General features: G+C 43.4%; 1 protein-coding gene across 5 annotated transcripts in view; it reads left to right on the forward strand.

Moving 5' to 3' along the window:
* Positions 1-238: 238 nt before the first annotated feature.
* Positions 239-27059, forward strand: part of lpin1a (lipin 1a) — a 94621-nt gene continuing 67800 nt past the window's right edge. For 3 of the 5 annotated variants that reach the window (XR_008723448.1, XM_055635322.1, XM_055635325.1), the window contains exons 1-3: positions 239-616; positions 5271-5471; positions 6097-6192. Coding sequence is in view for 4 of the 5 variants with exons in the window: in XM_055635322.1 (XP_055491297.1) it covers positions 488-616; positions 5271-5471; positions 6097-6192 (426 nt within the window). In the remaining variant the exon portion in view is untranslated. Of the gene's footprint in view, positions 634-1085; positions 1236-5270; positions 5472-6096; positions 6193-27059 lie in introns of those variants that run through there. The other 2 variants (XM_055635326.1, XM_055635323.1) reach the window with 2 other exon arrangements.

The raw sequence follows: 27059 nt of genomic DNA on the forward strand, positions 1-27059 counted from the left end.
AGTTAATTCCTGTCCTCCATCACCCCTATCTCCATACTCGCTGATTGATCTCCTTTTGCTATAATGGGAACACTCAGTTTAAGCAAACATAAACTAAAACCAAGCGATGTATATATCGAACACTGAGTTCAATGAATTGATCCAATCATTCAAGTATTTCGAATATAGACTTTTGAAACAATCAAAAAACATTAAGATGAAATAAATTCAGTTAAAATATGATGTATAATTATTTCAAAGCTCCTCGGAACTTTCGCCTTGATACTATTGGGCAAGACAAGACAAGACAAGGAAGGATGCGTGTTTTAAAATTTTCTCCTTTGATTCTTGTTTTGAAACATAACCTGCCCGCAAGCCAATAGAAGTTTCCACGCAATGACTACATTGTTAATTGCATGCAAATTGAATCATCCAAGTGTGCTTCATTGAGGTGCCGACTTGCTTGATTGGCCGAGCAGATCGCCTCAGGTTGAGCCCACCGCCTGACATGTTGGTCATCATATTACAGGCGACTGCACTCGGGACCAAAGATCCTATAGGATCTTTGCTCAGGACATTGCGAACGGGAAATTCTCAGCTAAACCAGGAAATACTCCAGCATTTCATCGGGCAGCAGGTTGTATTTCTTGCAAGGTATTTAAATGATAAAGTATGTCTTTTCTAAAAGAAATTGTTATAAAGGCGCAAGAAACGTCGATAACCCAACATCTGCAGGATCAAAAAGTTCTGCATTATGTTAGCAGTAAGCCTCAGTTTTAACATTGGTCTGAAGAAGGGTCGCGACCCGAAACGTCAACCATTCTCTCCAGAGATGCTGCGCCTGTCCTGCTGAGTTGCTCCAGCATTTGATTTTGCGTCTATCTTCGGTGTAAACCAGCATCTGCAGTTCCTTCCTACACGTGCCTCAGTTTTGATATTGGTATCCTCTCTCTCTCTCTCTCTCTCTCTCTGTCTGAGGATTCATTGCCAGGTTGAACGTGTTGTGCAAACACCACTTCTGTGACAACCCAGAGGCGGTCAACTTGGCGCGTGCGCAGGCCGCACTTGCCTCTCCCGCCCTTGGGGAGCGGTGTCGGTGACGTCAGCGCGGCCCCGGCTCGAGCTGAGTCGCGGGGACGCGCCGCCGCGAGACTCCAGTGCGGGCAACGGACAGAGGGACAGCGGCGCCGCTCGAGCTCGAGCTCAGCTCAGACCTCCCGCCCTCCGCACCGCGGGCGCTGCTACTGGGGCCACGGGTGAGGAGGGGGCAGCTGTCCATGGGGCAAGGGGCAGGGGCAGGGCAGGTCGGGCTGTGGGAGTGAGCCCGGAGTCGGGGAAGGCAGAGATGTGTCAGGTCCGGGCTGGCCGGGGGTCGCGGAGGGGACGTGTAGTGTGGTGGAGGGGGGCAGGCAGAGGGGAGAGGTGTGGGCTGGCTCCTGTGACACGGACATTGGCCTGGGGGGGGGGGGGGGGGTAGTGTGGAGTAGTAATGGGGTAGGTGAGGGACAGGGGCAGTGGGACAGGGGACAGGGGGAGTGGGGCAGGAGGTGGGGGGAGTGGGGGGGACAGGTGAGGGACTGGGGGGGGAGTGGGGTAGGAGGTGTGGGACTGGGGGAGTGGGGCAGGTGAGGGACTGGGGAGTGGGGTAGTGGGGCAGGTGAGGGAGTGGGACAGGGGCAGTGGGGTAGGTGAGGGGACGGGGGGGAGTGGGGCAGGAGGTGGGGGAATGGGACAGGTGAGGGGGAGGGGCAGTGGGACAGGTGAGGGACAGGGGAGGAGTGGGGTAGGAGGGACAGGGGGAGTGGGACAGGTGAGGGGCGGGCAGTGGGACAGGTGAGGGACAGGGGGAGTGGGGTAGGAGGTGTGGGACTGGGGGAGTGACGAGATGAGGTAATGTGAGTGACAGGAGATGAGGGAATGGGAGGGTGAGACAGGAGATGGGGAGAGAGTGACAGGAGGAAACGGGAAGTTTGGCTGGGAGGTTTGGAAGCGAGATAGGAGGGAGATGGGGAAAGAGACTTGACGGGGGTGGGAGGAGAGAAATGGGGGCTTGATGACACGGTGGCATGATGGTGAGAGTGAGTGGAGTGTGGGGGCATGGGAAAGTGATGGGAGTGGGAGGACATGGAGGGAGCATGACAGTTGTGGCGAAGGGGGTGGGGGGGAGAGGATCGGAGCCTTTATGTAATATGGACCTTGCGGAGCGTGATTAAATGGTAATTGATTACTGACAATAACGTTGGACATTATAGTGGAAACTTTTGGTGTGCACAGAATTGTATAGGAAGAAAGGGTTACGAAGAAAAACGTTAATGAAACATAATTGTGAATTATACCAACATTTACCTGTGTACTGTGCTTGCAGTGTTAAAAACATTATATCAACAGAACTAATGAGTTGAAGCATCAAACTAACATCTTGACCTGACATAGGTTTCTACATGTATATAGGATTTTAGATTTGTTACTCATATTTGTTTTTGACATAAGCTATCATAAGTTTTCAAAAGCATTATTTTGCCTTCAGGCAGCTGCAATCTGTCATACAGATGATTGATGGACTATCATGTAGAGACTGGACCAAATATCTCCACATTAAATGCAATTCACATTCTGTAATAATTCACTGTAAAACACACAAAGTGTGATGAAGTTTTTACTTATGGAGGGAACATTTTAAAGTGAAGTGAGATATTGGTGGTGCTAATGTCCAAATCAAAGTTTGAGCTATAAAATGGGAATGTACAACAGGAGAGCAAATAAAACTGAAATGTTGTTTCTTTAGTTGTAAATTATTTTCTTTTGCCTGGAGTTATGAAGATGGGTATATCTTTTTGATTCTTGAGATATTTAATTGCAAATCAGTTTGGGAGGAGGAACTAAAAATTGAAGACAAGATGATGATGCAACAGGAAAAGGAAAGAGTCGAGCCAAGAGTGTTTTATTGTCCTGAAACGCTGAAAAGAGTGTTCATATGTCCTGAAACGGAACAATGACATTCTTACTTGCAGCAGCGCAACAGATATGTAAACATAGTACTAGCTCATTTGGAGGTTGTGTAGGAAGGAACTGCGGATGCTGGTTTAAACCGAAGATAGACGCAAAATGCTGGAGTAACTCAGCGGGAGAGGCAGCATCTCTGGAGAGAAGGAATGGTTGACGTTTCAGGTCCTGAAACGTCACCCATTCCTTCTCTCCAGAGATGTTGCCTGTCCCGCTGAGTTACTCCAGCTTTTTGTGTCTACTATTATTTGGGGGTTGTAGTGTTTAATATCTTATTGTAGGGGTGAAGCTAAGAAGCTGCTCCTAAACCCGGATATTACAGTTTTCAGGCTCCTATACCTTCTTCCCGATGGCAGGAATGATATGAGAGGGCCGTGTGGGTCTCTGAACTCAGCGGGTCGTCTTCTTCTTGCGTATGGCGTGCATAGCCTAAAGTTATAGGACAACTTGTTCTATTTGACCTTATTTGATTGTGCACGCCGGGTTGATTGCATTCGTCGAAACAAGGCAGGCCACATGAAGGCTGCGTTTTAGTCCAGGAAAATAAAAACTTTGATTTGGGTGATGCTCCAAATGGAGCAGGAGACTTCAGGGTTGTATTTGTGGCTTTCTTTTGCTTTTTTTTTCCACATCATTTCATCCTTTTTGTTGTTACTTTGTGAGAATCCATTAATTTGCTTCAATTATGTACCTCGGTACATGTGACAATAATAATCCTAAATCATTAAGTAGATAATTGTTATTTGTAGTTTTACTTTGTCTGCCTTGACTTCAACTTGTTCCTACTCCAAGGCTGTCATCTGATATCTCAAAAATTAAAAAAAATATATATAAAATAACAACAAAAAAAGCCCACCTGGTGAATGCCTAATGGTAAAAGCTAAAAAAAAATGTTGCCTACAAAACAACGCCTTCCATTTAAATTTTTTATTCATTTTGAGTTTCTCAAATTGAGTAGAAATTGGGGTTGCTCATAAATGAAAACAAATACTAAAGAGAGTAAGGTAGACAAAAATGCTGGAGAAACTCAGCGGGTCGTCTTCTTCGTGCGTATGGCGTGCACAGCTTAAAGTTGTAGGCCAACTTGTTCTATTTGACCTTATTTGATTGTGCACGCCGGGTTGATTGCATTCGTCGAAACAGGGCAGACCACATGAAGGTTGCAATCTTCCACCCCATTCAGCGGGTGAGGCAGCATCTATGGAGTTAATGCTACGTAGCTTTCCAGCATCTGCAATTCTTTCTGAAACACTAAAGAGAATAAAATCGCCTTGTCAAGATTTAATATCACAATTAATAAAAGCCACTAATAAAAGCCAGTTAAGCAAATAACTGGGAATAACTTACAATTCATGTATATATCCTCAATGCATAATCATATTTTCATCTGCTCAGAAAAATCTGTTGATTGTATTGATGCTCACCACAATTGCTCGTTAATCTTTAATGATATCTTGAATCCAGGTAATGCTGTTATGATGTATGTTTCCAGAATGCTAATTGAATATAATCAGAGAATATAATGTGGGTTTAATTGGTAATAACTCATTTGTGAGAAAGAACTAGTGTACCATTTAAATTTGACTTTGGTAATTGGCAAGCAGAGAAAAATCTGTCTTGGATTTAAACAGAGTAGGGGGAAAAAACTGTTTCCATTTATCCTCCATGCTGTAATCAGACACCATTGTTTATAAAAAGCACAACTGCCCTTGCATTGTGGTCGGCCAATGAAATTGACAAGTGATCATATCTGTTGTCACAAGTGTAATGCTATTGTATGAACCAATGTGATAATCAGCTTTAATATTTTTGGATTGCAATACCAAAAAATAAATGTTTAGGTATTAAAAAGACCTATATTTTTGAAATCCTGAGGGGAAAAAGTAACTTTGTTATTTTGAGTCTGAAACTCTCCAGCCCCTAATCTCCCTTTTCCCATTGACACAATTTTTATTGCTACAATTTTCTAAAATACAATGTTTTCCGAGGAACACAACTACTTTTAGTTGGGCAGACATTGAAAATTTAAAGAAACCTAACTGGAGTTTAGCTATGGTGAAATTTCAGCTTTGGAGTTTATACCTCCACTATTCTAGCCTATTTGAAATTTTCATTTCGAAAAAGAGTTTTGAGATTTGCAATTCATTTTCCTGTACTCTTCCCTCTAATGAACTTTAGAATCTCTTATCTCTATCCATTAGACATTATTAAGACATATTTCCTGCCTTGTACTTTTATTAAAAAAGAATGAACCAGTTTTGTAAAGAAAAACTACTTTTGTTTCAAAGGCACAAACCATGAATTATGTTGGACAATTGGCCGGGCAGGTATTTGTCACGGTGAAAGAACTTTACAAGGGATTAAATCCTGCTACTTTATCTGGCTGCATCGATATCATCGTTGTCCAACAGCCAGATGGCAGTCTCCAGTGCTCCCCATTCCATGTTCGCTTTGGGAAACTAGGAGTGCTTCGATCCAGAGAAAAAGTGGTAAGTCAGCAACAACCTTTTAGTTTATTGGGGGAATATTCTTTTACATGTAAGAATGACTAGTTAGAGACACAGTGTAACATTGGAACAATTGAATATGCTAAATGTTAAGAACATGTCATGAGCCCTGCTTGGGCCTTTTGTTGGATAGCTTGCCCACAACAGAATATTAAAGAATTGAATTCTTTAATGTAGATCGAATCTTTAAGAATGATAGAATTAGTATCTGGAAGCCATGATCTCGTCCAGAAATACTTAAACATAATGGATTTGGCAAAGCTGTTGATTTTTTGAGAAACAAGCAAAATAGTGTATTTTCATTAGTAATGTAAAAAGCCAATTTTATATTAATGTATAAAAGAGGGTTTTGACCCGAAATCTGGTCCAATGCCGTAGGCAGTCAGGTAACCTGAATAGTAAATGTGATTAGGAGTGTTATGCAGGGTAAAACCTACTGTTCAATCTTCATAGTTGCCTGTATACAGAAACGATTTGTGTAATGTAACATGGACAAATAACAAAATCAACTTTTAAACCTTTTGGAAGTGTAATCACTTTTACTCTTTGTCTGATCTTCCTTAAAAATGTATAATTTTCCATTCAAATGTGTTTTTAACATTTTTAGGTGGATATAGAAATCAATGGAGAACCTGTACAACTGCAGATGAAGCTTGGTGACAATGGGGAGGCCTTTTTTGTTCAAGAGACAACAAATAATAAGGTAATATCAGGTTTTGTTTCTGAACTGCTTTCCATGTATTTCCAGAAAAAGACTGGGGCAAGGCTCCTGAAATTTTATTTAAAAAATGTTTGTTGTCAACAGGGCAAAAATGCCTAAAATATTTCTTCAGGCCATCTGCTTTCCCACAGCCCAACAGTTTGCCCTTCTTTCTACTTCATTGAGACTTATTTTTCTTCATTGCATATTGCACATAAATAACTATGAAAAAAAAACAAGATATGGGGTGGATCTGAAAAAATTGCAGAGGAAAATGGATGATTTAAAATAAAGGAGTAAACATTTTACAGTTGGAGTTTCATGTGGAAAAATGAGAACTAATTTCACTTTGGTAGAAAGAAGAGAACACCATTACCTTGTTTAAGTGGAGCTTTTGAATGCTGCTGGAGGAGGATCAGGGTGTCCTTGTATATGGTACACAATGTTGCCATATTCAGGAAGGCAAATGGAATATTTTCAAATGGATTGAGTACAAAAATCTTGCAGCAGCTGTACAGTACAACGTTGAAGTTATCCTGGAGTACAGTCTGGATATATTGTATCTTTGAAGAGAATCTTTTCAGTTTCTGTGTTACAGATGAGCTCATTAGGGACCTATGAGTGTGAAGGAGGAGATTTTTGGTGGAATGGGTGGAAAAGTTGTTTGTGATGTGGAGCACTCCATGTGTCATTTACATTGGGTTCTTGGAACATAAACTCTGCTCAGAGTGCTATCCTGAATATTCCTTCTTCACACTATTTGATCATGCCGGAGAATTTACAAGGAACTGGTGGAGATGTTCCACCTTGTAAGGAAGCTTTGAGAACAAGCATATGGAGTCTCCAACTACAATGGTGTTGCCTGACAATTGGCCTCTTTGGTTTTGGCTCAACGACCCTTTTTGCTTCACAAGCCAGTCCGCCACTCAGTGTGTTAACGTCTTCTGTCCCGACAGCTTCTAAGTGGGTGAACCTGTTCACAAGAGGTACAACACCCGGGGACATTTGCATTCCACGTTTCCTTCCCTTTCTCACCGTCACCCACCTTCTCTCTTCCAGTTCCTTAGGTGTAACAATCTTACTGTAGGACTTGTCGAGGAACGACTCAGTTTCTCGGATGAACCTGAGGCCATCCACTTGCTTCTCCAGTTCCCCAACGCAGCCTTCAGGAGCTGTACCTGGATGCACTTCTCACATTTGTAGCAGCCAGAGGCACCAGCAGTGTCCTTGACCTCCCACATACTGCAAGCATCACATTGAATCAGCTTGCCTGACATCTCCTTTCTTTCGTCTCTCCATCTCCAGCGTTTTGAGTAGCCTCCTCTCCTCAGTCTCCTCGCCGAAGACTCTCGAGCCTAAGACTCGCACTTTTCTCACAAGGCCGCTCCCTAAGAGCCTTCTTGCTTTTAATAATTCGACACAATAAACAGTAAAATACTCCACATTAAAAGAAGACTTTATATAATCTTTTATTTTCCCAATATTTTGTTTTCCGTTCCATCTAATCATTTGAATATTCTTTGTCCGATTCCAAATGTTTTGTAGTAATAGAGTTTCTGCAGTCAACACACTTCCATAATTCTGTACAAGGCACACCATGCTGTTGACATGAGCATCTTCCTTTCCCTGTACTTGACTTCTCACAGCTTGTTTTCTTGCATGAACAGTATGTTAATTCTAGCAATGTGCTTGGGGCTGGAGGCAGATCAGCCCAGTCATGTCCAATTCACCACCAACAATTTTCCACCCATGTCCCTTTGGACTGGGAATTTGGTGCTCGACAGTTGCTGTTTGTTGACTATCATTTGTCATGGATCGAAGCAGTCGGGGCCGGCTCATCTGCTTCACCATCAGGAACTGCCTCGTGAATCACCTGCTTTAGGCTTTTCAGCGTCTATGGATTGAACTAAATTAAAGGAGGCAAAAGGAATGAAAAGCAACATAAATCAACGTCCGCAAATATGTCTTTTTATTGTTCAAAGTAACATCACGTGACCATAAATACTAAGAAATGTTGTTTTAGACCTATCATTACTTTTCTTCCTTCGAGACCTTGCTTTAAGCTCGATGTATTGTTGTAATGTTGCAGAAGTGACGATAGCACTCGGCATGATATCCCGGGATACACTGCTGCCTCCTAATAATAGAAGATAAAATGTGTAAGGGAGTGTAGGGGTTTCGGTTCCCTTTACTCCACTTCGGGCCCAACTGCCCGAGTTATTCTCTCCCTTGTCGGAGGGTCAAACGGCCACCACTCCACTCGAGCGGGTCCCAAGAGAGAGAATACAACAAAAGGGATTCCCCTGGGTTCTAGACCTTGGACTTATGGTGGGATATGATAAAAGGTTGACTTGACCAGAGTGTGCTGATGAGAGAAAACAGAAACCAAGATGGACTCAAAGCAAGTCTAAAATTTACAGGCTTTATTAAACAATGAGAAATCGAATCTCACCAACACTACATAATACGTGGCTAAACTTATGCTTTAAACTAAGACTATGGAAGGAAAATTATCGGGCACGTCGTAAAACTTACTTTACACAATTTTACTTGCAAGTACACCCCCCCCATCCCCTTCTTCTCTCAACCTCTATCCTATTTCGGGAACTTCACCAGGTCACTGGGGCACTTACAGCTAGATTGATGCAGGGTCACGAGCCGTCCAGCAGAGCAGAAAGAGAGAACGAGTTCTGGCTTGACTCCTGCTTTTTATACCTGAGTTTCTCCCTTGAAACCCCCCAGGTGGTCCTCTGGACAAAAGGGTCTTTTGATGATTCCCAGTTTCGATCTGGCATGAACAATTGCTGATGTCATGATCCCTCAGCCTGATCGTTATCCCATCGCCTAGATGGGCTCCCATTGTCCTGATGGATGGGTCATCCACGAAGGTGATTGTGCTTGCTGCTGGCCTGTTTACCACCGTCTGCTGAGGCTTGGTACCTTCCTTTGTGTTTCCAAGATAATCTCGTTATCTCCGTCTCAGCCTTTCCTGCTCACATCATTCGCACAGTGGTGTAATGCCCAGGCCCACAGACAGGTTTGAAACTGGTTCTTCCTTTGTGGATTGGGGTTTTTTCCGTTGCAGCCAGCAAATCTGTTTTTAAAATGTCCATGTCCTTATCCGAGTTCTTCCATAATTTTGGAGGATTTGCCCCAATAACTTACATGCCCCTACGATACGTCCAGGCTTGCATGGACCGTATCGATTGACAAAGTTAGTGGGCAACTCCTCCAGCCTCAAGAGCTGTAAACATTCCTGGCGAGATGGTGAAATTATGTACCCCGAAAGACCCCTTAATTGCTAAACTAGGCCCTCGAAGCACATTAACTTACACTATACACCTTTTACTTTAAATCAATCCCACAAACCATACAGTACCATCATGACCATTCCTTGAAAATGCAGGGATCACAACATATGTACGAAAACCATTGCAATAGAGTACAGACATTTTACAGTGACGAGGTGTCGTTACAGCGACGTCGGGCGGCTCGATTTACCAGCTGTTGTAATTTGGCCATCCTCCGCCTTTTAAATTTGCAATTAATGCATAGCAAATACACCACAATTATCATCTGGCAGATGATCAGAACATGGGACACGATGCGGACCCATGCTGGAACTATGAACCAGGACTCCAGGTCCCACCAACGTGGAGACTTGATCTCTTCGATCTCCCTGGCGATATCCAGTGTCTTTTGTTCCAGGAAGAAGAAGTGTTTGTGTGACAACTCGACCGCCACCAGCAACTCTTTTAATTTTTCCTTCACTGGGGGAATATCATACCCGAAATGGGCCACATAGTTAGATAAATCAGTTACATTTTCTCGTACCCCTGAAGAGTCTCGTTAATTTCATTTTGTTATGAGTTATTTAAGCGAGTTGAGACCTTTTACTATAATTACTGCTCTTAATAAATAGTTAAAATGAGAAATATAATCTGCATCAGGATGTGCCCAGTATTATTTTCCTGACGGGAAGAACATCAACAGGAAATTGGGTGCAAACAGTTCAAAACCTGACACAAAAACAATATTTATGCTTAAAGCTCAGAAACAACTGTGTCTAATTGACTGTCCTGAAAGCATATTCCTTATCAGCTGGAGATTCCAGATTGGAGGCAGTGATCAAAATCATTCAGTGTTGATAAGTTATGTGAATCGTGTGGGCTGATGCACTTGAATAAGTCTTTTTGTGTGAATGTGTGTTTCAAAAACTCCTACAGTTAATAAACTTGGAATGGAGTCCGAGTACGAGGGAGGGGAGAGAGGAGGTTAGGCAGAAGATGAGGTTTCTGTATTGTGGTTGTATACTTATGAGGGTATGGATAAAATGTGTCACATCTATATTAAAAAAAAAAAGCCAATTGACTTGTATATAAATGCTTCTCATTTTCCTTGTGATTTTATTTGCTTTTAATAACATCTGGGATGGGAGCTGATGCTGCAACATATATATCTGTAAAGATATGGCTTTGAAGTTGAGATGCCAATGTTATCTAACTATAGGATTGTTCCTGCAATTGCCATTGCCTCATAATGTAACTTCCAAATATTCCTGGATGGTAAATCCTGGCTATGCAGTGATATCATACTATATACGAGTACAATCAAGCTTCACGCAAATACAAAGAGAAAAACATCAAGTGCAGAATATTGTTCTAGCATTACAGTTGCAATGAAAGTGCAGATTTTAAAAACAGTGCAACAGCCACTGTGAGGTAAATTGGGAGATGGGAACTACACACTTTGCTTATGATCGGACCATTCAGTAGTCTGATAACAATGGAGAAGAAGCTGTTCCTAAATCTAGTAGAGTTGCTTTCAAGCTTTTGTATCGTCTGCTTGATGGGAGGGGAGAGGGAATGACCAGGGTGTAAATGGTCCTTAATTATGTTGATTGCTTTCTGAGGCAACATGGAGTGTGGATGGTGTCAATGGGGGAGGAGGCTGAATTGTGAGATGAACTGTACACAGTTCTCCACAATTTGTTGCCATGCTGGGCAGTGCTGTGATGCATCCTGATGCTTTCAATGGTGCATTAGTAAAGGTTGGAACTGTGCCAAACCACCTTAGTCTTTCACGGAAGTAGACATTGGAATATTTTATATGTTGTTGCAACATGGTTGGTCCAGGACAAATTGTTGATGATATCTAAGCATATAAAGTTGAAGCTCTTAATCATTTTCACCGTGACACCTTTCATGCCTTCTGGAGTGTGTAAACCACCTTGTTTCATGAAGTCAATAACAAGCTCCTTCATCTTAGTGACATTGAGAGCGAGGTTGCTGCCTTTACACCATGTTTCTCGATCTCCATCCTGTGCTCCATCTCTTCACTGTTCATGACTGTTGTCTGCAAATCTGTAAATGGAGTTGGGGCAAAATTTGGCCGCGCAGTCGTGAGTGCATAAGGAGTATCGTAAGGGGCTGAAGCACACATCTCTGCAGGGCACCAGTTATTGAGTATTATCATGGGGGATGTTTTGTTTCATCCTCACTAAATGCAGACTATGGATCGGGATGTTCAGGGTCCATTTGCTGAGGGGTCTGCTGAATCCCAGGAGAGTTTGGTTTGGATTATTGTGTTGAAGGTGGAGCTGTAGTCAATAAATAGCATTCTATGTCTTGTTACTCTGGATTTTCCAGAGGTGAGTATGGGGCCAGGAAGATGGTGTCTGCCATGGATCTGCTATGACAGTAGGCGAACTGTAGTGGATCAAAAATGTATGGGAGGCTGGAGTTATGGTGCACCATCTCATGAAGCATTTCATGATGGTAGTGCCATTGGATGGTGGTCAGTAAGGCATGGTATCTCGCTTTTCGTTGGCACCAGGCCGATAGTGATGTTCTAAAACAGGAATCTCGGAATAGACCTCGCAGTGATTGAAGATTTCCTTGCATACTTCTGCCAGCTGGCTTGCGAAGGTCCTACAGATGTGGTTGGAGACACCTGGGCCTGTTGCTTTCTGTGGGTTCACTCTCAAGAAGGCCGATCTGGCCTTTGGGACTGTGACCGTGGGTGCAGTCGCACCCAAAACTGACAGTGTGGATGACATAGTTCCACCAACCTTTTGTTCAAAGTGAAGCACACAGTAATTCCATTGATAAAACAGAATTGGCATAAAGACGATAACTATTTTCAGGATATATTATGAATCGATCTTATATTTGGTATAATAAGATTCTCAATGATAAGTGAGAGTTTTCAGTATATATTATGAAGCAATCATATTTTTGATATTATAAGATTCTTATTCCTTCAATGGTTAGAAAGAAGGAATAATTTAGATTGAATCTGACTGCACAGCATCACCTAATACTCTGGTATCTGTTTGTAGTGTTACAATGTTATTTTTTATTACAGTTATAATGCTTTGAAAAAGTATTGTTGTCAGTGCTGAAAATCACAAAAAAACAATTGGTTCAGTGTTTCAGCTGTTCAGTATCACGTGTAAATCACTTTGATATCATAGTTGCAAATTATAAAGGTGGAGTCTTCGTTCCATGTGATTGGGAGTTTTGCTATTCAGGGGAAAATCCAGCCTATGTATAAGGTTTGGAATTGTATACCTTTGCAGATTTACTTAGCTTGATGTGTGCACAAATTTGGTAATGAGACCTGGGTGTAGCCTAAATATTTCCTATTACTCATCTGTCTTTCCTACTCCTCCCAGTCACTTTAACCTTGGTGATCTCCAACATTCACCACATTGGCCCTCATTCACCACATTGGAGAAACATTTCTTGAAGTAAGGGGTTTGATCAGTCTTTCAGTATACCTTTTCCTGTTATCTTCGCAATTTGCTTTTACTGGTTCTTTCCTGAAGGTGGTTACAAATGTCAAGATGAGGGACTGAAAGACTCTGTGGAGCTTGAATTTTAATCCAATCTGGACTGATGGGTGGAACTCTTCCTTTGTTCCGACTTTAAACATATAGGTACATGAAAAATGTATGTGGAGCAAAGTTGGAAATCAGATGATATAGGGCTGTCTATTTGTCAATTTGAAATATTGTTTTTTAATATTCAGAACGGTGAAAATAATTGAATTTGATGCTTTAATCAACCATGCAACAGCATCATAATAGTGTGCTCCAATTCCATGATAACCAAATAGGATGCGCCGATAACAAAGATCATTTAAAAGGAATTCAAACAGATGTCTTCACTGACTGAACCATCATGGGTCAGCATCATGTCCTGCATTTGAACCTGAAGTGATTGGTTTTCCTTCATTGCTGTGATTCAGTCCAGATCTGCGTTTGAGTTACCTTGCTCTAGATTTTGCAATTGGGATTGAACCTTGAAGAAAGCTCCCCTTAAAAATGTAGCTGCCATTGAGGCATATAATTAGTTTTTCTGCTGTCAGGAGTTAGTTTGAGGGATACTTGGAGTTCACCAGTTGATAATGTGATGAACAAATTAGGAAGGATGGAAGAACATTTTAATTAATGTTTTAAACTCAGAGAGAGATAAATAATTTAAACAAATGTACATGGTTAGGGTAGAAGCTAAAATATAACTTTATAAAAGGATAACAATGCAATTACAATTTTCATCAATTCAATTAATTCCCATGGTTACAATGGAGTGCAGACCTGTGGAAGAGGGTTACATCACGAACAGCAACTTTGCCTTTCCAATTTTTATGCATGTGCGGAAATCTTGTGGTTGCTTTCTTATCAGTGTAAACCAGCATCTGCAGTTCCTTCATACACATTGATAGCTTCGCCACTGACTATTGCAATGTACAGGCCATTTTATTGTTGTTGCCTTCCAGGTCAACATTAAGGCTATAATAATAATAATAAACTTTATTACGGACTCAAGGTCCAGACAAGGGGCAACATTACATTAAAAATGCATTGCATATCAAATATCATAAATATATATAAAATCATGGTATATCACATAAAAACATCATAATTTATATTTAACAAAAACCCACAATACTTAAGTTAAAAATCCAGATTAAAAGATGATCAATGGCCTACAACAAGACAGCGATACCAGTGTCCCAACAACTGGGATTCGTAGCGTATAGTGCTAACCCTTATGTTTGTCAAGGCCACAATAAGCACATTTTTATAGTCATTTATCCTGCAAATGAATTTATACATGTGGTGTCTTAGGATAGCTTCTAAAGTACTGACTCCTGCAGCCACAAACATATTACTGGCACTACACCATCTAGGTTGCCTTAGCAGTGTCCTCATGGCATCGTGATATGCCACCTTTAGTCTCTGCATACTTGTCTTTAAATAGTTCGACCACAGGTGCGCAGTGTACAGGGGTGTGCAGTATGCTCTAAATAGCGACATCTTCACCACATCTGCACACGCACCAAATTTACGCAAGAGGATATTTGCCTGTACATACAGCATGCGTCGTTGCCTATAAATATCCTCATCATCTGTCATTTGTTCTGTAATAATATGCCCTAGATATTTTATCTTATTACAGACACTAAGATTGTTGTCAGACAATTTAAAAACAGGATATTTTAGGCATTTATCCTCTTTGGTTCTACAGACCATAACAGCACTCTTACTAGCATTATATTTAATGTCATGTTCCACACCATACACGGAAAATATAGTAAGGAGCTGCTGGAGACCAGCGCTAGATGGACTAAAGACCACAAGATCATCTGCATACATAATATGGTTCACTAAAATATTACCAATCACGCACCCAGTGTTACAGGCTTTCAATTGTTTGGACAGATCATCAATATATAGATTAAAAAGGACTGGGGACAAAATTCCCCCTTGTCTAACACCATTGCTAACCCCAAATGGGGCTGAGACCCTATTGCCCCATTTTATTTGCATAGTCTGGTGGGCATACCAGTAGGCCAGAATTCTAACAACGTATTCAGGCACTCCTCTTTGACTCATTTTACCAAACAGCTTTCTGTGATTAACACGGTCAAAGGCTTTGGAAGCATCAATAAAGCACATAAGGATTGAAGAGTTTTTGCCTCTATATTTGTTTACAATCTCCTTTAGGGCATGTATGCATGTCAGTATGTGAGGCAGGAGGCAGAGAATGGTAGCACTCTGACCCAAAATGTAGGGGAGAGAGAAGAAAAAGACAATAAACAGAGAATAAGAGAGGGTGGGTTTCTTAAAAGAAAGGTGGATGAACTTAGAGCCTGGATTGACACCTGGAAGTATGATGTTGTGGCGATCAGTGAAACATGGTTGCAGGAGGGCTATGATTAGAAACTAAATATTCCAGGATTTCGTTGCTTCAGGTGTGATAGAATTGGAGGGGCAAGAGGTGGAGGTGTTGCATTGCTTATCGGGGAAGATATTACGGCAGTGCTTTGGCAGGATAGATTAGTGGGCTCGTCTAGGGAGGCTATTTGGGTGGAAATGGGAAAGGGATAGCAACACTTATAGGGGTGTATTATAGACCGCCAAATGGGGAGCGAGAATTGGAAGAGCAAATATGTAAGGAGATTGCAGATATTAGTAGTAAGCACAAGGTAGTGATTGTGGGAGATTTCAATTTTCCACACATAGACTGGGAAACACATTCTGTAAATGGGCTGGATGGGTTGAAGTTTGTAAAATGTGTGCAGGATAGTTTTTTGCAGCAATACATAGAAGTACCTACTAGTGAAGGGGCGGTGCTGGACCTCCTGTTAGGAAATGAGACGGGTCAGGTGGCAGAGGTATGCGTTGGGGAACAGTTCGGGACCAGTGATCACAATACCATTAGTTTCAATATAATTATGGAGAGGGTCAGAACTGGACCTAGGGTTGAGATTTTTGATTGGAGAAAGGCTAACTTTGAGGAGATACGAAAGGATTTAAAAGGAGTAAATTGGGACAGTTTGTTTTATGGGAAAGATGTGGAGGAGAAATGGAGTATATTTAAAGGTGAAATTTTAAGAGTACGGAATCTTTATGTCCCTGTTCGGTTGAAAGGAAATTGTAAAAATTGGAAAGAGCCATGGTTTTCAAGGGAAATTGGACACGGTTCGGAAAAAGAGGGAGATCTACAATAATTATAGGCAGCATGGAGTAAATGAGGTACTTGAGGAGTATAAAGAATGTAAAAAGAATCTTAAAGAAATTAGAAAAGCTAAAAGAAGATATGAGGTTGCTTTGGCAAGTAAGGTGAAAGTAAATCCAAAGGGTTTCTACAGCTATATTAATAGCAAAAGGATAACGAGGGATAAAATTGGTCCATTAGAGAGTCAGAGTGGACAGCTATCTGCAGAGACAAAAGAGATGGGTGAGATATTGAACAATTTATTTTCTTCGGTATTCACCAAGGAGAAGGATATTGAATTATGTGAGGTAAGGGAAACAAGTAGAGTAGCTATGGAAACTATGAGATTCAAAGAAGAGGAAGTACTGACACTTTTGAGAAATATAAAAGTGGATAAGTCTCCAGGTCCGGACAGGATATTCCCTAGAACATTGAGGGAAGTTAGTGTAGAAATAGCAGGGGCTATGACAGAAATATTTCAAATATCATTAGAAACGGGAATAGTGCCGGAGGATTGGCGTACTGCGCATGTTGTTCCATTGTTTAAAAAGGGGTCTAATAATAATAATAATAACTTTATTTGTTAAGCACCTTAAAAAAACAACCAAAGCTGACCAAAGTGCTGTACAGAAAAAAGAAAACAAGCAAGACATCATAAAACAGGCTGAACAACAGAACATACAACTAACACGAGGCGCATAAATTACATACGAAAATCCAAACAATAAATTAAAATACATAAAACACGAGTACGAACCACGCAGCAAAACCAAGCAAATAAAGTAAATAAACAATTCAACACCTTACTGGTCTACAAAGGCCACGGAGAATAGATATGTCTTCAGGAGCGACTTAAAACAGCAAGAGAAGGGGCCTGTTTAACGTGCAGAGGCAATTCATTCCACAATCTCGGAGCCGACACAGAAAAGGCACGGTCCCCTCTGAGCTTCTGCTTAGTCTTTGGCTCAATCAGGAGCAGCTGATCATCTGACCTGAGAGAGCGGGAGGGCGAATAAGGGTGAAGAAGCTCAGATAGGTAGGACGGGGCAAGACCACTTAGGGATTTAAAAGTAAATAAAATAATTTTAAAACGAATCCTATACTGAACAGGCAGCCAGTGGAGAGAGGCCAAAAGGTGTGAAACATGATCATGCTTTCGTGTGCCAGTCAAGAGACGAACAGCTGCATTCTGTACCATCTGGAGACGGGCGATGGAGGACCAACTAACCCCCAGATACAGTGCATTGCAGTAATCCAGCCGAGTGGTAACAAAGGCGTGGATTACCGTCTCAAAGTGCCGCCTCGCCAAAATCGGCTTTATTTTTGCCAGCTGCCTCAGATGGAAAAAACCATATTTAACAACAGCCCTTACCTGACAGTCAAATCTAAGCTCAGGGTCCACTTTAATCCCCAGGTTCGTGATGTTAGGTTTGAGATATGCAGACAAAGAGCCTAGATCAACACGGGGGGGGGGGGGGGCCCAGAGGTGCCACCAAAGATCATTACCTCCGTCTTGTCATCATTAAATTTTAAAAAGTTCAGTGACATCCAGGCCTTTATGTCACTAAGACACTCAAGCAAGAGCCCGACAGAGTGTACACCCCCCTTTCCAAGAGGCACATAAAGCTGACTGTCATCAGCATAAAAGTGGAATGATATCCTGTGCTTCCTAAGGATGGAACCGAGTGGGAGCAAATAGAGTGAAAAGAGGAGAGGGCCAAGAACTGAGCCCTGTGGCACCCCACACGAGAGAGGAGCAGAGGAGGATACTGAGTCCCCAAGGCTGACACAAAAAGTTCGATCAGCCAGGTACGACCTGAACCACTCCAGTGCTATGCCCCTGATACCCACCCACTGCTCCAAACGGGAGATCAGAATTTCATGATCCACTGTGTCAAAGGCAGCTGACAAATCTAAAAGCACGAGGACAACACAGTCACCATGATCAGTAGCCAAAAAAATATAATTAAAAACCCTCAAAAGGGCCGATTCTGTGCTGTGCCGGGACTTAAAACCGGACTGGAAAATTTCCAAAACGTCATGTTCCTCCAAAAAGGCCATCAATTGCCTGTGCACGATCCTCTCTAGGACTTTTGATAGAAAAGGCAGTTTGGAGATAGGCCTGAAATTCCCAAGAACTGCAGGGTCAAGAGCAGGTTTCTTAATCAGGGGTTGTACTACTGCATGTTTAAAAAGCGCAGGAACAACACCCGAGGACAAACTGCTATTAACGACAGCGATAACAGATGGTCCTACAGTGGGCAACACCTCCTTAAACAGCCGAGGAGGAACAGCATCATTCGGAGAACCTGAGGGCTTTGAACGACCAACAATCTCATGCAAAAAGGAAAGAGACACAGGATTAAACTGATCAAATACAGCCGTGCATGGAACAGATACCGAGGGGTCATAAGCAGATGGTGGGATTAGAGCTCTAATCATAGTGACCTTATCAATAAAAAAGCGGAGGAAGTGCTCACATACAGCAGGGGACGCCTCCACAGAGACAGCCTGCGGGGCATTAAGAACTGTGTTAATGGTGTTAAACAAAACACGAGGGCTGCGGCAGTCAGAGAGGATAATACCTGAGAAATGTTCCCTCTTAGCAGCTTTCACAACTTTCTGATAGTGACACCAACTCTCCCTCAACATTTGAAAAGACACCTGCAGTTTGGCTTTCTTCCACTTCCGCTCAGCTCTACGACACTCGCGCCTGACAGCACGAGTCGTGCCATTCATCCAGGGCTCAAATTTAGTTTTAGGCTGCCTGAACTTCAATGGAGCCACAGTGTCCAAAACAGTCTGGCAGGTGGAGTGAAACCACGAGCTAAGCTCCTCCGTATCACACACAGACTCAGGAACGATGGAGTTCAGAGCGAAAGCAGCCGAGAACTGAACAGCAGTGGAGGGGCTAATAACACGACAGTGCCGAGCAGGAGCGCGAGGTCGAACTGCAGTAGGTGCAATAATAACCTCAAATAACACAGGCATATGGTCGGAAAACACGGCATCACAAATCACTAGATTAGAAACGGGCAAACTGTATGATAGGACAAGATCGAGTGTGTGACCGTGCTCTTGTGTGGGTCCGGACACAGATTGGACAAGACTAAATGAATCAATGAGGTTCAAAAAGTCCTTTGCCATAGGCTTTTCAGGACAACACACGTGAACATTAAAATCCCCTACAATAATCTAGTGATTTGTGATGCCGTTTGTTCATCCGGAAGTGGCGGCGCTGCCCTGGCAGCAGCGGCTCGCCTGCAGTCCGTTGGTTTTTACTTTTTTGTATTGTTTTTTTTTCGTTTTTGTCTAGTTATGTTTTTGGTTTTTAGGCTGTGTTTATGTGGGGAGGGGGGTGGGGGGTGAAACGGGGGCTGCTGTCACTCCCTTCGGGGGAATACGACCTTTTTGTCGTATCCCCCTTCTTTGCCTCCGTCTACACTGAGGCCTAGCGGAGCCGGCGACCTCGGGACTCTGGAGGTAGCTGACAGGACTCGTCCATCCTGGCGCAGCCCAGGATGGAACGGTGCTCCCGTGAGAGCAGCATGGTGAGGGGCTGGAGTGGCCCAGCCCGAGGGAGGAACGGCACTCCCGCTGGAGTGGCCCCGCCCGAGGGAGGAATGGCACTCCCGCTGGAGTGGCCCAGCCCGAGGGAGGAACGGCACTCCCGTCGGAGTGGCCCAGCCCGAGGGAGGAACGGCACTCCCGCTGGAGTGGCCCAGCCCGAGGGAGGAACGGCACTCCCGCTGGAGTGGCCCAGCCCGAGGGAGGAACGGCACTCCCGCTGGAGTGGCCCAGCCCGAGGGAGGAACGGCACTCCCGCTGGAGTGGCCCAGCCCGAGGGAGGAACGGCACTCCCGCTGGAGTGGCCCAGCCCGAGGGAGGAACGGCACTCCCGTCGGAGTGGCCCAGCCCGAGGGAGGAACGGCACTCCCGCTGGAGTGGCCCAGGAGGAACGGCACTCCCGCTGGAGTGGCCCAGCCGGAGGTTTGAACGGTACTCACGTGAGGGCGATCCGGTCTGGGGGCTGGGACGGTGCTCCGGTGGCTGGGACGACGTTCTGGCGGCGGTGTCCAGAGTCCTGGGTTCAGCCGCGGGCCGGCGGCTGCGTGTGCTGGACTGGAGGTGCGGCGGCTTCGACCACCCCGGGCCGCAGTGTTTGAACCGGCCCGTTCGCGGGGTTCGGTGAGCTGCGGGACTGTTTGTACCATCGCCCGGTGGGGAATCGCCTCAGCGCAGAGGGAGAGACTGCAACCCTAAGATTTTTGCCTCCACCACAGTGAGGAGGTGTTTGGAGGACTCACTGTGGTGGAAGTTAATTTGTGTTTATTGTTGTTATTATTGTATCATTGTATGTATGACTGCAGGCACGAAATTTCGTTCAGACCGTAAGGTCTGAATGACAATAAAGGAAATTCAATTCAATTCAATTCAAGTACACGGTCATATTTAGGCATGATTTCAGCCAGGAAAACAGAAAAGTCATTTAAAAAGTCCTTATTGTACTTTGGGGGCCGATAGACCAGAGCACACAACACCGTGTTAGAGCCAACCAGCACAAACAAACTTAATTCAAAACTGGCTAAAGAGGATGAAAGCAACAGCTGTTTACATTTAAAATGACTCCTAAAGACAGTAGCTAGTCCTCCACCTCTGCCCGACGTCCGCGGGGAGTTAAGATAGCAGCAATCAAGGGGTAACATCTCAGCGAAAGCGCTGGACTCACCAACACCCAGCCATGTCTCAGTCACACAGAGGAGATCTAACCCTCTGGACTCAAAGAAATCTTTCAAAATAAAAGTCTTGTTCACCAGCGACCTAGCATTCACCAGGGCAATCTTGACAGGAACAGGCTGGTCCACGGCGTCCGATGTCAGGGGAGCCCGGCACAAGGGCCGCAAGTTGAGGAGATTTAAACCACGCCTGCGGGGTCGAGGAGAGGAGGGGCCACAAGGGAGGAGCAGTTCTTCCGGGCCAGCAGCAGGCAGCAGCCATCAGGGTCCAACGAGCGTTGAGGAACAACAAGTGTACGAACGGGACCAATCCCAGTCCAGGAAGACGCAGGTAAACACGCCAGACAAGCCTTCAGCCTCGTCAACCGGCTGCCGCGTTTACCCCGGCGATGTTTACGCTTACACCGAGGAAGTGGAGCCAGGACGAGGCAAAGGCGAGTCGGGGCCCTTGCCAGAAGAGGGGGTAATGTACCGCGACCACCACCAGCCAAGTCCACTGAACAAAGATCCAGCAGAGTTTGGCGATCATAGACCAACAGAGAGTCGACATCCAGGGTAAGAAGGGAAACAATAACAAACAGCACACACAACACCGGGAGCAACTGACGGCAGGCCACACACACCGGCGCCATCTTGGAACCCCTAAGAGTAAACCTAGCAATTATAGACCTGTTAGTTTGACGTCAGTGGTGGGCAAATTAATGGAAAGGATACTTAGAGATAATATATATAAGCATCTGGATAAACAGGGTCTGAGTAGGAACAGTCAACGTGGATTTGTGCCTGGAAGGTCATGTTTGACTAATCTTCTTGAATTTTTTGAAGAGGTTACTCGGGAAATTGATGAGGGTAAAGCAGTGGATGTTGCATATATGGACTTCAGTAAGGCCTTTGACAAGGTTCCTCATGGAAGGTTGGTTAAGAAGGGTCAATGGTTGGGTATTAATGGTGGAGTAGCAAGATGGATTCAACAGTGGTTGAATGGGAGATGCCAGAGTAATGGTGGATGGTTGTTTGTCAGGTTGGAGGCCAGTGACTAGTGGGGTGCCACAGGGATCTGTGTTGCGTCCACTGTTATTTGTCATGTACATCAATGATCTGGATGATGGTGTGGTAAATTGGATTAGTAAGTATGCAGATGATACTAAGATAGGTGGGGTTATGGATAATGAAGTAGATTTTCAAAGTCTACAGAGAGATTTATGCCAGTTGGAAGAGTGGGCTGTAAGATGGCAGATGGAGTTTAATGCTGATAAGTGTGAGGTGCTACATCTTGGCAGGACAAATCAAAATAGGACGTACACGGTAAATGGTAGGGAATTGAAGAATGCAGGTGAACAGAGGGATCTGGGAATAACTGTGCACAGTTCCATGAAAGTGGAAACGTATGTAGATAGGATGGTAAAGACAGCGTTTGGTGTGCTGGGCTTTATAAATCAGAGCATTGATTATAGAAGTTGGGATGTAATGTTAAAATTCTACAAGGCATTGGTGATGCCAATTCTGGAGTATGATGTAGAATTTAGGTCGCCTAATTATAGGAAGGATGTAAAGAAAATAGAGAGAGTACAGAGGAGATTTACTGGAATGTTGCCTGGGTTTCAGCAACTAAGTTACAGAGAAAAGTTGAACAAGTTAGGGCTTTATTCTTTGGAGCGCAGAAGGTTAAGGGGGGACATGATAGAGGTCTTTAAAATGATGAGAGGGATAGACAGAGTTGACGTGGAAAAGCTTTTCCCACTGAGAGTAGGGAAGATTCAAACAAGGGGACATGAGTTGAGAATTAAGGGACTGAAGTTTAGGGGTAACATGAGGGGGCACTTCTTTACTCAGAGAGTGGTGGCTGTATGGAATGAGCTTCCAGTGAAGGTGGTGGAGGCAGGTTCGTTTTTATCATTTAAAAATAAATTGGATAGTTATATGGATGGGAAAGGAATGGAGGGTTATGGTCTGAGCGCAGGTGTATGGGACTAGGGGAGAATACGTGTTCGGCACGGACTAGAAGGGTCGAGATGGCCTGTTTCCGTGCTGTAATTGTTATATGGTTATATGGTTAAGTCAGTGCCATGTTTAGCTTTAAAGCCAAACTGGTTATCTGTGGAGTTAACAAACTCATTTATTCTATCCGGCAGAACTCTTTCTAAGACTTTTGACAATATGCTGGCTAAAGCTATGGGCCTGTAATTATTTAGGCTGCCTACTTTACCAGCTTTGTCCTTAATGACCGGCAGTAACAGGACAGACAACATTGAGTCTGGTAACAAGCCATGAATCATAAAGCCAGTAAAACAAATAGCTAGGAGAGGAGCTATCCTCATACTCGCATACTTAAGATGTTCAGCAGAGATATGATCCAAGCCACTTGCTTTGTTGTTGGACAGCTTGTTCATGGCATGATACACTTCAGGAGACATAATCACCATCGAGTCATTACTCTAAATATTTTCCACCCTATACAAGTCACCTTGGACACAGTTGAATAAAGTGATATAATGTTGTCGCCATAACTCCGCGATATCAGCTGTTCCGGAGATTCCATCTTCAGTACATGGTGGAGATGTTTTACAACTGCTAAGAGCTCTCCCTTCCTTCCAAAAATCTGTAGCATTGTTACTTAGCAGCTACTTAGCCATGGAATCGGCCCTCATAGCTTGCTCATTTTTACAGATGAAGCGAACATATACTTATACCTTGCATTAGTGAGCTTCTTGTGCTCAAACACAGGCCCCTGTCTGGGTCTACCTGCCATAGTTATCCATAATTACTATATTGTGTAGGCAACATTGTGTGTCTGAAACAGCACTGTACTCTGAGCCCCGTGTAAGAGGAAGTTACTAAGCGGACAGAAACAAATCACCAGATTAAATAGTCTCTGCTGCCTGTACTCATCTTCATGCACTCAGTCCCATTTGCATAATTGGAACCAAGTCTGTGAAGCTGAGCATAACCAGGGGATGCAGCACCTGCATCTGTTCCAGCACTGGCACCAACATCCAGTGTCATCCTTGGCACTTTCTGCTTCATTTTATTAGCGTGATTACTTCCTAAGCGGCAGCCATTCTTTGACCCCATACTACTCACTCACTTTACAATGTCTTTAGTCCATAATCATCCTTTGTGCATGGTACCAACATCCCTTATAAACCCGTGTTATAGAAAACTGTTCTAAATCAATTGTGTCAATGGGGAAAAGGGAGTTGGTGGCCATTGAGTTCCAGGCTCTCAATAACAAACTTTCCATGCAGGATTTTCAAAATTAATGGTCTTTTCCATAACTACAGGTACTTCTGAATGTTTGTATTCATTGAATAGAATATAACGTGATATTAGGGAACACTATTTCATGGGCTGTGTTGCTTATAATGCGATTTTGATCACGAGCTAGACTAGAGAACTACTTAAAAGTTACTTTGGAAATTGACAAGCTGCAAATAAAGTCCAGAATGTTTTTATATTTCTTAAGAACTCAGTATCAGTTTCACAGCCATTGAAATTGACAAGCAGATGCATTCATTGACATTTGTGCAATGATACTCTATTAAACAATGTAATGTATAGCCCTTTTAGTATTTTTAGATTGCAGTAACAAAAATACCATTTTTGTAATTTTACTTTTTAAAATGCTGCAGGGAAAAAAATTATTTTGTTATTGCATATCTGAAATTTTCTAGCCCGTAACCCCCTTTTCCCTTTGACACAATTGTTTTTTTAACACTATTTTCTATAAACATAGAAAAATAGTTACAGGAGTCGGCCATTCGACCCTTCGTGCCATCACCGCCATTCAATATGATCATGGCTGATCATTCAAAAATTAGTACCCCGTTCCTGCTTTTTCCCATATCCCTTGATTGTTTTAGCCCTAGGAACTAAATCTAACTCTAACACGCTCTTGAAACATGAAGTTTCTTATAAGCTTAGCTGGCATTATAGCAGAACTATCTGTGCAAGTTTATTTTTGTTACCCTGGCTAAAACTATTAAATGCTGTTTGACACATTGTTTTATAGAATATTCCAGGGTCAACAGAAGCGATCACTAGTCAATTTCAGTGGCTATCCATGGTAGATTTAGCAGCTTTGTCCTCCTGAGACAACGACTTCTGATCACTACTTGGGGGCTACATGGAAATGTCTTTTTCCCTAAGTTTATTTTTCTCTGCTTGCCAATTTACAAAGTAACATTCAAGGGATTCTCTAATTCCTGATCAAAATTGTGTTGTACCAATTAGGATATAGCATGATAGCTGAACTACCTTGTTTTACAAGAATGTTGTTTCAACTAATTCTTCCTGCGTGATATTTTTCCTTGGTTATGAGAACAATGCAAAAATGTAGACATTCGTACAATGTTGGGTTACTGAGCTATGAATAGCTGTTGTTTGTTATTATCCATAAGGAATTACCATAATTACTTAAAGAATGATAATTGTAGGTCCTGTCTGACAATGTTTGAGGCAACAGCAATGGAATTTAAGTCAAGTCAAGTCAAGTTTATTTGTCACATACACATACGAGATGTGCAGTGAAATGAAAGTGGCAATGCTCGCGGACTTTTGTGCAAAAGACAAACAACCAAACAACCAAACAAACTATAAACACAATCATAACACACATATTCTTTTACATAATAAATAATGGAAGGAAAAACGTTCAGTAGAGTTAGTCCCTGGTGAGATAGGCGTTTACAGTCCGAATGGCCTCTGGGAAGAAACTCCTTCTCAACCTCTCCGTTCTCACCATATGGCAACGGAGGCGTTTGCCTGACCGTAGCAGCTGGAACAGTCCATTGCAGGGGTGGAAGGGGTCTCTCATGATATTGTTGGCTCTGGAGTTGCACCTCCTGATGTATAGTTCCTGCAGGGGGGCAAGTGAAGTTCCCATAGTACGTTCGGCTGAACGCACTACTCTCTGCAGAGCCTTACCTTGGCAGAGCAATTCCCAAACCAGATGGTAATGTTCCCGGACAAGGTGCTTTCCACCGCCGCTGCGTAGAAGCACTGGAGGATCCTCGGAGACACTCTGAATTTCCTCAATTGCCTGAGGTGGTAAAGGCGCTGCCTTGCCTTACTCACGAGTGCTGAGGCGTGTGATGCCCATGTCATATCCTCGGAGATGTGGACTGCCAGATATTTAAACCAGTTCACCCTATCCACAGGATCCCCATTTATCCTCAATGGAGTGTACGTCCTCGGATGATGTGCCCTCCTAAAGTCCATGATCAGCTCCTTCGTTTTTTTGATGTTCAAGAGGAGGCTGTTAGATCAGCCACCTCCTCCCGGTAGGCCTTCTCGTCGTTGTCTGAGATCAGGCCCACCTCCACAGTGTCATCAGCAAACTTAATTATTGAGTTGGAACTGAACCTAGCCACACAGTCATGTGTGTACAGGGAGTACAATAGGGGGCTGAGGACGCAACCCTGGGGCGATCCTGTGCTCAAGGTGAGGGACTTTGATGTATTCCCTCCCAACTTGACTACCTCGGGCCTGGCGGTGAGAAAGTCCAGGACCCAGGCACACAGGGAGGTGTTGAACCCCAATTCCATTAGCTTCCCGGCCAGTCTGGTGGGGACTATCGTGTTGAAGGCTGAACTGTAGTCTATGAACAGCATCCTCACGTAGCCCCCCTTCTGGCTTTCCAGATGGGAGAGAGCGGTGTGCAAGACCTGGGAGACCGCATCGTCCGTGGATCTGTTCGGACGGTATGCAAACTGCAACGGGCCCATGTTCCGAGGGAGGAAGGCGCAGATGTGTCTGGTGTTATGGTTATAGTTTCAGTTCCACTGTTGTAATATGTAGAAATCGGGTGATGATAACTGAGTTCATTTTCCCAGAAGTTATGATCTGGGAAAGTAAATTGGAAGATTCTTGTAATAGGAATTTGACATTGTATTTTGACTGATTTACAATCAATGTTTTCTTTCCATAAGGGCTTGTACTATCCAAAGTGACACAAATGTTATATTTAAGGCTTTTCATATGTGTTTTAATTTGTATACATTTATTTCTGTGGACATTGCTGCGCATCCAACAATGGTGGCTATGTGATGTATTGTAGAGTGCAAAAAGTCATGACAGCTTTTTGTGCATTGGATCTGTTGAAGGGGTACCAATTAGTCTAATTTCCTGT

The sequence above is a fragment of the Leucoraja erinacea genome, chromosome 5 (assembly GCF_028641065.1).
Source record: "Leucoraja erinacea ecotype New England chromosome 5, Leri_hhj_1, whole genome shotgun sequence".
NCBI classification, from domain to species: Eukaryota; Metazoa; Chordata; class Chondrichthyes; order Rajiformes; family Rajidae; genus Leucoraja; species Leucoraja erinaceus.